General features: G+C 40.6%; 1 protein-coding gene across 4 annotated transcripts in view; it reads left to right on the forward strand.

Annotated features, from left to right (window-relative positions):
• Positions 1-14,063, forward strand: part of DLG2 (discs large MAGUK scaffold protein 2) — a 1,973,535-nt gene that overhangs the window by 1,610,292 nt on the left and 349,180 nt on the right. For all 4 annotated transcript variants that reach the window (XM_057748299.1, XM_057748301.1, XM_057748302.1 and 1 more), the window contains one exon: positions 5,834-5,990. In XM_057748299.1, the coding sequence (XP_057604282.1) occupies positions 5,834-5,990 (157 nt within the window). The remainder of the gene's footprint in view (positions 1-5,833; positions 5,991-14,063) is intronic.

Raw genomic sequence — 14,063 nt, forward strand, 5'->3', positions numbered from 1 at the left:
ACCTTTGCTACTTACTAACTCAGTAAAAACTTGGGCAAAGTCGTGTTTCACTAATCTAAAAAGTTGTCAAAACACTTTCTCCTTCATCAGGTTATTTACTTTTCTCAATATTTTGTTATAAAAATTTTCAAACAAAGAAATTTGAAGAATGTTATAATGGACATCCATATACTCGCCATCTACATGCTGCTTTTAATATTTCACTGTACTTGCTCTATTCAATCTATCCAATGATCAATCCATCTTTCTTTTAGGATCAGTTTCAAAATAGTTGAGGACATCAGCGTACATCCTTCATTGGATTGTTTTGAGGAATAAAATGGAATGATGCTCAGAAAGTGTCAAGCACAATATTTAGCATATAGATAAAGAGTCACAATAGCCTCCTTCCTTCCATCTATGTTTATTATCTGTAGCTTGAATGTCCTTGGTCCCACTAAGAGTGTGTGTTTTATATTGGAGGAAGAAGGATATTTTTATAATAACTTTTTTGTCAAAAATCCTGTTGGCCTCTATCTTCACAATGTATCTAGAACCTGGATTTCCAGTATCAGCCAAAATAGACTATCCCCATTCCTCTCTAATCCTACCTCTTGTTAGAAAAGCAAAAACAACTTTAGACATAATAAAACCAGAAAACATAGCAACACTCTAAAAAGTTGAAAGAAGTCGGACTGGTTCGGAGAGGAATAATACTGATGTGAGTTATCTGGATTTTCTTTCTGGTTCCCATATATCCTGGATGGGGCAGCGGAGCAGCCTGTACTTTGAAACCACCAACAGGCACAGATTAAAAGGCCTCAAGAAAAGCCTGCTCCCTGTAACCAAAGGGCTGGGAAAAGAGTAGACTGATAGAACAGGAAACTTTTTGGTAATGCTGGCCCTACTCTAGCCAAATACCAAAGAAAAAACTGTCTACTCACTGCTGTGGTACCAGTAGACCATGCAGATAGCCTGACTTCTGGCCCCACCAGAGACAGCCGAGAGAAGCAGTTATGAGATGGCCGTTCGTGTCCTCCACTGGACTGGTGCCCGTGGTCCAAACAAGAGCTGAACTTCCATCCCCATCCTGCAGCGAAAAAGGCAGAATAAGATGGTATGAGGTGTTGCTTGTTGACACTCCACTTTCTAGTGGGAGGCTGAACTTGCATCTTTACCCAGCAGCACCAAGCTAGAATGAGGTTAGCATTCTTATTCTCCTACTCCTGGTATTGGCTGGGAGCTGAGCTTCCACTCCCCAGGCAGTGGCAACAGGTAGAAGGAGGAAGAAGGAAGCAGAACTAATTGGCAAACCACTTTACCTACCAGGGTAATGTCAGTGAGGCTCAGTGAGGGGGCTGAACTTCTAGCCCCACCCAGGGGCAAAGAGGCAAAACCAGGTGGTTCAAACAGATGCTATTCAACACCCCACTTCCTCTCCACCATTGGTGTTGGGAGGATTCAAAGGGATCTGAGCCTCTACGCTGACCAGTGACAGGCAGGTAGAATGAGTAGAATACCAGCCAGTACCCCACTCTCTCTCCTCCCACAGCCAAGTAAGGAGCTGAATATCCATCACACTTGGATCTGCATGCTATACATCAACCAATCTACTACCTGGAAAAGACCAAGATAGGATCCAGTATCTCATAATACAACACCCAAAATGTCCAGTATACAATAAAAAATCACTTATCATACCAAAAACCAGGAAAATCTCAACTTGAATGAGAAAAGACAATCAACATATACCAACACTGAGATAACACAGATGTTGTAATCATCTGTCAAGGATTTTAAAGTAGTCATCATGCTTCAATGAGCAATTATAAACACACTTGAAATAAATTTTTTTTAAATAGAAAGTCTCAGCAAAGCAATAAAAGATATAAAGAAAAACCAAATAAAATGTTAAAGCTTTACAATAAAATAACCAAAAATTTAAAACTCACTGGATGGGCTCAATAGCAGAATAAATATAACAGAAGAAAGAATCACTGGATCTGAAGATAGGAAAACAGGAATTACTCAGTCTGAACATAAAAAGAAAATAGACTGGAAATGTATCCACTGCTGACCACTTCCTCTAATGCCACCATGGTCCAAGGCACTATTATACTTTGCCTAAATATAGCAATAGCCACATAACTGGTCTCACCTTCTTTAACCTTTGTCCCTCGAATCTATTTTATACCAAAGTAATCACTTAAAATTGTAAATCAGATCAAGTAATTCTTCTTCTCAGTGGGTCCCCATTTCTCTCAGAGTAAAAGTCAAAGTTTTAAAATGGTCTACAAGGCCCTTCAGGATTTATCCCTGTTGCCTCTCTGCCTGTGGTTGTCAAAATTATGAACTGGCCCCATGATCTCCACCTCCTGGTGTTACTCCTACAGTTAAGTTACCTTACATAGAAAAGGGATTTTGCAAATGTAATTAAGGTTACTAATCAGTTGATCTTAAGGTGAAGAATTATCTGGGTAGACCTAACCAAATCACATGACCCTTTGAAAAGCAGAGAGTTAAATCCAGCTAGTTGCAGAAGAACAAGCCAGGGAGATTCCAAATATGAAAAGGATTCAATGTACCATTTTTGGGTTGAAGATAGAGAGGGCCACCTGGGAAGGAAAATGGGTGGCCTCTAGAAGCTGAGAGAGACCTCCAACTGGCAGTCAGCAAGAAAACAGGGACCTCAGTCTTTGTTAAGACTAATGGCTTGGGACTTCATAGGTGGCACAGTGGCTAAGAATCTGCCTGCCAATACAGGGGACATGGCTTTGATCCCTGCTCCAGGAAGATCCCACATGCCATGGAACAACTAAGCCCATGTGCCACAACTATTGAGCCTGCGCTCTAGAGCCCGTGAGCCACAACTATTGAGCCTGTGTGCTGCAACTACTGAAGCCCACACACCTAAAGCCCAAGCTCCCTAACAAGAGAAGCCACTGCAATGAGGAGCCCACGCACTACAATGAAGAGTAGCCCCCGCTTACCACAACTAGGGAAAGCCCATGCACAGCAACAAAGCCCCAAAGCAGCCAATAAATAAATAAATGAAAGACTAATGGTTAATTTTTTATGTCCACTTGACTGGGCCACAGGGTGCCCAGATATTTAGTTAAACATTACTCTAGATGTGTCTGTGAGGATGTTTCTGGATGAGACTAACATTTGAATCAGTATGCTGAGTAAAGCCAATTGTCCTCTCTCATATGGGTAGCCCCATCCAACCCGTTAAAGGCCTGAATAAAACCAAAGGCAGGGTGAGAGAGAATTTGATCTTTCTTTCTGCCTTTGCACTGGAACATTGGTCTTCTCCTAACCTTGGACTCAAACTTAAGCTAGAAGTTATACCATTGGCCTTCCTGAGTCTCCGGCTTGCTGACTATAGATACTGGAACTTCTCAGCATTCATGACCTTATGAGCCCATTCCTTATAATAAAACACATGTAATACAGTCCTACAACCACAAGAAACTGAATTCTGCCAACAACCTAACTGAATATGGAACCGGATTTTCCCCCAGAGCTTCCCAATAAAGTTTGGCCTGGCTTACACCTTGATAACAGCCTTAAGAAATCCTAGGCAGTATATATACTACCAAATGTAAAATAGATAGCTAGTTGGGAAGTTGCTGTATAACAAAGGGAGATCAATTCGATGATGGATGATGACCTAGAGGGCCAGGATAGGGAGGGTGGGAGGGAGTCACGGGAGGGAGGGGATATGGCGATATATGTGTAAATATAGCTGATTCACTTTGGTGTACCTCAAAAACTGGTGCAAGAGTGTAAAGCAATTATATTCCAATAAAGAGCTTAAAAAAAAAAAAAGAAAGAAAGAAATCCTAGGCAGACAACCTAGACAAGCCCACCCAGACTTCTGACCTGCAGAACTGTGAGATAATAGTGGGTGCTGGTTTAAACTACTAAGTTTGTGGTAATCTGTTACTCATCAATAGAAAACTAATACACTGACTTCCATCTTTTATCATTCTCTTTCCCTTGTTCGCTCATTCAGCCACAGTGGCCTCCTAGCTCTTCCTTGACAGCACCAGGCACCCTCCCACCTTAGGGCCTCTAATCTTTCTGGCTGGAATGTTCTTCCTTTAGATATCACATAACTAGTTTTCTCACTTCTTCAGTCTTTCCTCAACTGTCACTTTCTCAATAAATCCTGCCCTGGCCCATCTCTAAAAGCACCTATCCTTTTTACACTGCTCTGCTTTTTCTTTTTCTCAGAGTATTTATTGCTTTCTAACATGCTATGTAACAAACGTATTTATTGCATCTGTTTCTTATTAGTGGTCTTCCCCCAGCAGAATGTATGCTCATAACAGTAGGGGCTTTTGTTTCGCTCACAAACTTTCTGAGTAGCTGGAACCGTTCCTGACATAGTAGGTGCTTACAAAGTACTTGCAGAAGAGAATGAATTAACTCTATGTCAAGTTACCTCTTAACACATAGCATTGTTACATATTACTGATAGTCCAAGCTCTGATGTGCACTGTACATCCTTCCTCATAACAAGGCTAAATATAGATGTAATGCATCTCTTTGTGCAAGGAAATGTGATAGCAATTAACAAAGTCTGCATAGTCCTTAGTATAATATCCAATATATTATTGGATGGCTCTTTGCCATCATGAAGAGCATTAAAGTAGAGAGGGAAAAAAAAGGAAAAAAAATTGAAGAGGAACCTTTAACAATTGGAACTGAGATATTTGGGAGAGGAGAGTGGGTGATACAAAAAGTGCCTTGGTCAAACCTAAGGCTTGCAGAATACATTTTTTGAAACTACTGATAGAGAAAATTCAACTAGATGCCTTCTAAGATTCCTTATATTTCTATGTTCCATATTTTTCCAGCTTCTACACAAACTCAATGAACTGTTGGCTTAAGATTTTATCTCTCATCCTTTTATTGATGACCCTCAAATCTGCATTTGCAGTCCTCTCTGAGAACCTAAATTCCTATCCTTTGTCTCTAACTGCTTCTGCACATCTCCACAAGGATGTCCCACTGGTACTTGAAATCGAGCATGTCAAAATCATATTCATCCTCATGACCCTGGATTCCACCCATCACCCCCCTTTGCCAATTACTTAGATGTTCTTCCTTCCCTTCCTCCTACAATACCTGAATCAATCTCTGGACCCTCTGCTCCTCCCTTCAAATTACCTCTCTCACACTGCCCTTTCTTTTCATTGTCACTGCCGTCTCTCTTGGGCAGGCTGTCACTTCCCCAAACCTGGATTACTTGGACAACATCCTCACTGGTTTTCCTGTCTCCCATCATATCTGCACTTCCAACTCCATCAATCCTACATATGGCCATTTGTTAATCTTCCTAAAATGGATTTAAATATTCTTCGTGCCTCAAAATCTTCCAGTGAGTCCCCACTGCCTACAGAGTAAATTCTAATTAACAATCAAACAAACAACAAACCCACAGGCTGGCATGTAAGATCTTTCACGGTCTGGCCTATTCAATCTAGTCTCTTGTTCCCCACATTCTCTCCCTCTTTTTGGATACATCCATCCTATCGAATTCTCCTGTGGTGTTCAGTACAAGAACAGATGTCTTAAACAAAGGAAAATTGGAAGTAAGTCTAGTTTAAGAAAACATTTTGGAATTAAGGAATAAATTTGCATGGTATTTTGGCATTTGTTACAGTGAACAATTCAGACATCTGCCCTGATATTAGCATCTGTTTGATATACAAATTTATCATAATTGGGGAAGCCATTTTCATAAGTGGTAAATTGCTGGTATCATATATCCCAGTGAAAGTAAAAGCAATGTAAATCTTGAGTGGGCCACCGTATGAGCTGTGTTCTCCACTTGTTTCTACAGGGAGCCCCGCAAGGTAGTCCTGCACAAAGGCTCCACTGGCCTGGGCTTCAACATCGTGGGCGGGGAAGATGGAGAAGGTATTTTCGTATCCTTCATTCTGGCTGGTGGACCAGCAGACCTAAGTGGGGAGCTCCAGAGAGGAGACCAGATCCTATCTGTGAGTATTTCTTCTTAATCTTTATTCCCTCCATGTCTAACACCATTTGAAAGAAAGTCACTTCCAGCTATAACTCCAAAAGCACCTTAATTACAAAGGAAACATGGAGAAGAGCATTATGGCTTCAGGTGTATTTGTAATTTAAATAGTGTTCAGGTGTTTGAGAGTGCTACTTCCCTCAAATACAGGTAAAGGTGCTAGTGTTTTCATTTAGACTTTCTGAGACACATTTGCATCCAGTAGAACATTGAGAAGCATGCATTTTTAGGTACATTACTTATTTTACAAAATGCCAAATTTCTTTCAAAATCCATCACTATCCTCTGAAAACTGTACCTTTGTGATGCATATAGTTTGTTGCATATAACTGTGTAAGAATAATGTATGAAACAGTACTATATACAATTTGGTGACATTGATAAGTGGCAGCAACATCACCATTTACCTAAGTACAAAAATTACTAGCAGTAAGTTAATAACCACTTATTTACCAGGCATTTTATAAAAGTAATTTTTAATTCTCACAATCACCCTGAATGGTATTGCTCATGTCCCAGTGAAAAGAATAAGGTTCAGAGAAGTTGAATATCTTGTCAAAGTTTACCTAACTAGAGAGTCAGAGCTGGGATTTAAATATTCAGTTTTCATGCCCATCACCTACCCCCACATCCCTCCCTCCTTCCTTCCATTCATCTTTTCTTCCATCTTGCTTTCCCTCCTCTTTTCTTCTTCAAGTCCTTTCTTCTATTTGAATATCTACTAACTGCTTCTTTCTACTACCTCCCTGGGATAAGCTCTATGATAAGTAGTTAAATCCATTGTGAGTGTTCATACTGCAATTTTGGCAATCATGCAAATAATAATAGAAAATTACATAAGGAGCCCAATTTTAAGGCTGAGGTTATGGTTTATAAATCAATGGAGCCTTTATTTTGTGGTTTTCATTGTGTACTTAGAAAAATTTGCCTTTGCTGTATAGCTATGATTTGCAGCTAGGATTTTCCAGGTGACTTTATATTTGTTAACCATCACTCCAACTCCTACCCATGGACACATGATTTACCTGTATAATATAGTCAGTTGACCTGAGCAAAGTGTCCAGCGGCCTACATGCATGGCCCTGCCTTGTGTTTCTGTGGTTCTCCCACACATGCATGTTCCTGCTCACTCATCACTAGCAGATGTCTGGAAGGATTGAGTATGGTATAAATAGGGTAAGGTCCCATGCAAGGTGTTTGTTCTGTCACCCAATGTCACACCCTCAACTACTTCCCCCCATCTACTTCCTCTATACTTAAATGACATATAAAATATAACTCTTATTTCCCATATTTATTTACACCTCTGTCTTCCTCTACTAAGTTGCAAAAAACTCCCTGAAAGCAAATTCTATATATTTTATGATTTTGTATCCTCAGCATTTAGCACAGTGCCTGGCACATAGCAGTCTCTCAAAAAAATGTTTATTGATGAGAAAGTATTGAGTAAAAATAGTGATGCCTTAAAAAGTTATTATAAGGTGGCGCAGTGGTTAAGAATTCGCCTGCCAATGCAGGGGACATGGGTTCAAGCCCTGGTCCGGGAAGATCCCATATGCCATGAAGCAACTAAACCCGTGCGCCACAACTACTGAGCCCACATGCGGCAACTACTGAAGCCCGCACACCTAGAGCCCGTGCTCCACAACAAGAGAAGCCACCACACGGAGAAGCCATGCACTGCAATGAAGAGCCCTCCTCCCCGCAACTAGAGAAAGCCCACACGCAGCACGAACACCCAACACAGCCAATAAAGTGATTAATTAATTATGTTTAAAAGTCACTATAACCTGGGAAACTGACTCTAAAATTCTTTCTAGAACATATTTTCTCCTCCTGGCTCAAAATCCATAGACTGGGGACTTCCCTGGTGGTTAAGACCTCACGCTTCCACTACAGGGAGTGCAGATTTGATGCCTGGTCTGGGAACTAAGATCCCACATGGCGCATGGTGTGGACAAAAAAAAAAAAAAAAGAATCTGTAGACTGGGGTACCACTCTGTCATTTTATCACAGTCAGCATTCACATTATCATAGCACTTTCCCAGACCCGAAGCACTTTCACATGCATTGATTCTGGGCATTTTCAAAGAAATTCTAAGTGTCAGGATATGTTATTATTACTCTCACTTTCCATATCAGGGAAGGGAGATTCAGAATGGCTAAATGACTTGTCCAGAGAGCCACAGCTACTGACTATGATGTTGAACTCAAAAGCAGGTCTCTAGACCCAGAATCAGTGTTCTTTCTCCTCACAGCACAATATTGCTTCAAAATCTTGACAATGTTCTCATTCAACACCTTCTCTGTACACACTGCCTGTGTGCACACCACATTTAGGAGCACACAGAACAATAAAGAACTAATATTTATGTGGTGCTTTTGAGTCAGTCACAATTATAACTAATCTTATAATTACCCTATGCTTTATTATGCTCATTTGAAAGATGAATAAGCTGACGCACAGAGATATTAGACTTTTAAACTCTGTTTAAATGAGAAACCCACTAAGCCATGGGTTTTATTTGTTTTAACCTCTATGCATGTGGTAGGAAGAAAGATGAGCTAATATCCTTCTTATGGCTCAACAAATAAAACTCCCAAGTATTTCTGCTTTTAGAAGTATATGTATCCATTTACATATGGATATATATGTAAGCAAAGCAACCAATCAGAATTATAGTCTTCTTAGAGATTTCAATTCATAGAATATAACAACAATCTCTGAAGTTCAAATACCCTATCCTTTTTTATGTAAAACATTTGCAAAGATAATTCAACAATGAAATATCATCTGCTTTTTGCAATTGGAAAGGGAAAGGGAATATTTCTCCTCTTAGCTTGTGAAAATTTATATACACTGTGGCTAGAAAGTGGCTAGCTTAAAGCCTGAGGCTTGAAAAGCTCAAACATAATTACAATATGGAAAGAAAAATGACAATAGAATTATTAACAATGGAATATGAAGGATACTATTTTGCACCTACAGCTTGCACTGGACATGTAAGGATAAGCTATACCTTCCTGGAAAACACAAGAACAAAAACTCTAAATAAAAATTCAATACATAGATTTTTAAGTCATGTAAGATTAATTTGCAAATAAGTTATGCTAACAATAATGTAGTAAGTTTAGAGAAGAGAAATAGAATCCCCAGAGAAGAGAGCTGGAGAGTAGATCTCTGCTCCCAATTGGTCTCATAGAGAAGGAACTTGTATAATAAACAATTACTTTTCTAATCAGGGATATAATGTCCATTCCTATTTTCCAGAATTATTCTCCCATACAGACTATAGAATCTTCTTAGATAATTTATTTTATTAATGGTTTACTATGGGCTAGGTTCTGTACTGGGAATTGAAATCTCAAAGATGAATGAGAGAGTGATCTCAAAATGCTCACTGCCTAAAAGCAGATCCACTTGTTCTTCAGTATCCGAAGATTGGTGATTGGTTCCAGGACACCCCACTGATAGTAAAATCCATGATACTCAAGTCCCTTATATAAAATGGCATGGTACAATGTATACAGTTGGCCCTCCGTATCAATGGGTTTTGCATCCATGCATTCAACCAGCCGCAAATCCAAGGACAACTGTATATCAATATATCTAACATAGGTAGAGACAGAGATGGCATACTGAGGAAAGAGAGGAGAGAAAGCCCTTAGAACAGAGCATGTCACATGTATTCAGTCAGTACTATTACTACTAACCACTCTGCCTTAAGAATTTGATGTTTTTTAAAGTGTGTCAGATAACCATGTCTAAGGAAAGCCTGTTTTAGATAGTTTGAGCCATTCCTTCTTTGGGGCACGGCTTGGACTAGATGAGCATTTCCCAAAGTGAGTTCACAGGATATTGGAACAGCAGGATTGCATTAGTTTGCTACTGAAAGACAGGGTTCCCTAGTGACCAGGTTTTTTCACTGAAGAGCTTTTCAAAAACATCTGCTTACTAGTTTACGCTGGGAATCTCCTTAGAGTCAGATAAAATATATGGTTTTTCCCAAACATATATGACCATCAAACCATTACATAAGGAGCACCTCACAGAACACCAGTAGTGGGAAGTGCTTGAGTAGATATGTTTATAGTTCCCATAATTGACTGTTTCTAAGTGGTCATACTTGCCTATAAAGAAAAGGCAGCTATCCTTTCACTATGTTTCAAGATTGCGGGCTCCATCTAGTGTTCATACATTGTCTAAACACCTCACATGGCTACCTGAAGATGGAGGATTCCCGAGCTCCACTGCAAAGACTTATCCTGCACTTCCTCCTCCCCACCAGAACTACAGAACTAAAGTAAAGATGCTAAAAGAAATCATCACCAGAGGCTACATTCCATACACGTATTGTGAGTGATCTTTTCTCTATAATTTTTCCTTTATGTATTCTATCTCTCAGGGATTTATTATAGAAAGTCTTATCTGATAATTGAACCATCTTCTTGAGGTATTTGTGAAGGAGAATTTAGGGCATTCAGCATGCAATCACGTTAACTAGTGCAGTAGCCTCCTCAGGCATTCTTTCTGCAGAGAGAAAGATAGAAATGCTTCTGTTATTGTTTGTTTCAATGTTTTTTTATGGAAAAAAAAATGTGGAACAGAACATGCAGAAGCAATACCCCTATAAAGAGATTCTTTCCTGTCTCACCAAGCAATTTTAGTTTGTTCAGTCCTCAGGAGTATAAAAAAGGTCACCCCAGCTGACCCTGCAAACTCCAAAGCTCACTCTCCATGGACTTTAAGACTATTTAATTCACTGTGTTCCAATATACATGGTTGGGAATATGTGTGGCTAGAAGCTAAATGTTGCAGCTGCTTCAGTGAAGGTAGAATAGGTACTTGTGAATTTCCAAACTGAAATTGAAATTGCATTGTGGATTTAGGAAGGGTGAAAATGAGTCACAGCTCAATTACCTGGGTGTTTCACTAATTCTCAGGTTTCCTTCCTGTCTGCATGTTTAGAGCCCTGCAGAAGGGAAGGGCTTTATTTGCAATATCCTTATGGACTCAAGTGGAATTTGAGCATTATATACACTCTTCCCCATCCTGGGGTACTGATAAAGTCTCCCTTATATTATTACCTCAAATGACAACCCTCAATCCCTTCCAGTGCTATACCTGAAATCCAGCCCTCCTCCTGCCCACCTTGCCCCCTACACACACAAATAATAACAATAACAATAATAATAATAATAATGAAAATAAAGTCCCAAATTATTTCTTTGATTCCCTGAAGTGGTCCTCTTAAGAGCTTACCTGTGCCACCCCTTTCAGTGACCATGCCACATGGGCCATGTCCTTCCTCTCCAGCTCTGTCCCCAGCCCCATGGAGGATCCTTGTTTTCATCGTTTTCAGTGCTTCAGGGTTTTTGTTTAAGGGATAGTTTTTCAGGGTTCCTGAAACCTGCATTCCAGAGAGTCTCTGAGGACTGTGCAGGGGTGGGGACCAGAGCCATCTCCCCACCCTGTGCTGCTTTGTCACCTTCTTTCCAAAAGCACAACAGCTTAAACTAGAAATTTTACAAAGTCTCTCACCTAATCAGCACATTTAGCTTCCCTCCTGTCATGCTCAACACTTGGAGTCACCCAAACCCCAGCAAAACCTCTACCCTTCCCTGGGAGACAAGCATCAATCCCAGCTCTGGTTATCCTGGCCTGAGAGGGTTTTCTTTTCTGGTTGAGCTCCACCCACTCCACCTCCCCTAACAAAAGAAGAGCAACAAGACTCAGAGACCAACACTAGTTGAAAGGCAGCAGTATATATTTCCAAACTGAGATGATTCAACATCTGCATTTGGGTTAACAAGGATTTCACAGCTTCCCCCAAGAAAATGGGTAGACCTGTCCTTTGTATTGGGGCCTGTCTTATAATTTTGCTCAAAGAAACAGTGTTTGCTGAAGGGAATACTGAACACCTTTAGCTTAAAAGACATTAGACAGGGCAGGGGTGGGGGGGGTAACAGATTGGGAATTTGGAATTAACAGATACACACTACTAAACATAAAATGGATAAACAACAAAGACCTATTGTATAGCACAGAGGACTATATTCAATATCTTGTAATAACCTATAATGGAAAAGAATCTGAAAAATATACATATGTATATATAAAAAACTGAATCACTTTGCTGCACACTTGAAACATTGTCAACTATACTTGGAAAAAAAAGACATTAAATAACATGCAATTTTTGTGCGTCCCCACACTGCCCCCCCCCCAGCTTCTCAGCAAGATTTCAGAAATTTCAGGGTGCTGTATCAGCCAGGGCACCCTATTAAACAACTTACAAGTGAAATCTAACCAAGGGGAGTTGATGATGTTTTTGAAAAGATGAAGACTTCTTGTCTTAACCCTGACCAGTTAAATTCAGGTTTCTGGCTCAGAAACCACGTAGAGGCTGCCTCCCCAAACCTCTGGGCCTGTTCCAGGCATTGCTCTCTGCGCTGAACCCCACTCTGTCTAGATTCACTGACTCCTCAGGCTCTGGCTTTCGCCTCTCAGTGTTGAAGCCCACTCAGACGTCTCCCCACCTTACTGGATTTGTCTTCCTGCCCAGCTCAGAGCCCACATCTGTCTTGTTCAGGGACCACCTCAAATAAAAACAGTACGGCTGGCGAAGAGACTTTTCCTCAGCCTTGGCTTCAGAGCCCCACCATCTAGGCTGACCTCTGGCTCACTCGCCAGAGGATAGGGATTCAGCAGGGCCCAGCTCTGCCCTATAAGTCCTTTTTTCCTATAGTCTGTCCAGGACACACACACGTCCCCCATCACATACAGAGTTCCAGACTTTGGGAAGAGTGAGCCTTTCAAAAAGCTTATCTGATCATGTTGTTTCTCCCCTTTTCTTGACCTTTCAATGGCTTTCTGTTGTTCTTAAGATAAACTCCAAAACTCTTGACATGACTTACAGGGTTTCACAGAGTCTGGCCCCCTGCCTGCCTCGCTGGCCTCTTCTCTACTCTCACTTTCACCCTGGCCACGCTGGCTTTTTCTTTCCCTTTAGTCATGTTCAAAATACTTAGCAACTTGGCACATACAGTTTAGCACCAGCCCATACGATGAAGAACCACAGTGCCACAGCTGCCAGATTGTGGGGAGAGGGGGTCTTCTAGGCACCACAGTTGTGGGTCCCCCGAGAGGGCTCAGGACAGCACTTCTCTGCTAACAATCTACACAGAAGTGTTTCCTTGTTGTAACAAAAGGAATAGCCAGGTTGATGGGTGTGGGACTTCCTCCACGGGCCTGTACATGTGCTGAATTTTCTCTGCAGAGGAACTTAGATTGTACCCGAGGCCTTCTATTACCTAAAAGGGACCAGAGAACCCATGGATTGCCCCAGGCTACACTTAAGAAGCATCCTTATTGTCTGACATAGAATCTGGCTGGTAATACCTGTCAAATGAATAAATTCAATAAACTTTATGGGCATAGTAGGAAAGCAAAAGTAGCATGCTATTTTCTGGTACATTCCTTAAGTACTGCTTATTCAATGTCTTTAGCTATACACACACACACACACACACATTCATCTCACAACCTGTAGACATGCTGCAAAAATAGTACCTTGGGAAACATGTACAGTCAGACCTCTAATAGATAACCCACAGGACAACTACTCAAGGACTCAGCTTTAAGCAGCCTTCAAAAGTCTGCAGTTCAGTCCAGTGATACCAATTCCAGCTTTTCTCAAAGTGATATTTCTACATAATACCAGATCTGTGAAATGCTCTAGGGAAAAAAAGGTTCATGATCAAATAAAGGATCTGAGAAGTTCTGCAGCAAATAAAGAAATGCTTTCAAAGCATTTTTCTAACCTTATTTAACTAAAGAATCTTTTTCCCCCTGGAATATGAGTTACTATCTAACTGGACATACTTTTAGAAATTCTGCCTTAAACTAATCTACAGAAAAACTCGTGCAGGTGTTTTTTTTTTTTTGGGAGAAGTAACATTTTCACATTAAAATATTATTTGCAGAGCTCAGGGGATGGGTTGGGAGAGTGCAGATCATAAACCTAAGACAGGG

The sequence above is a fragment of the Hippopotamus amphibius genome, chromosome 9 (genome assembly GCF_030028045.1).
Source record: "Hippopotamus amphibius kiboko isolate mHipAmp2 chromosome 9, mHipAmp2.hap2, whole genome shotgun sequence".
Classification (NCBI taxonomy): Eukaryota; Metazoa; Chordata; class Mammalia; order Artiodactyla; family Hippopotamidae; genus Hippopotamus; species Hippopotamus amphibius.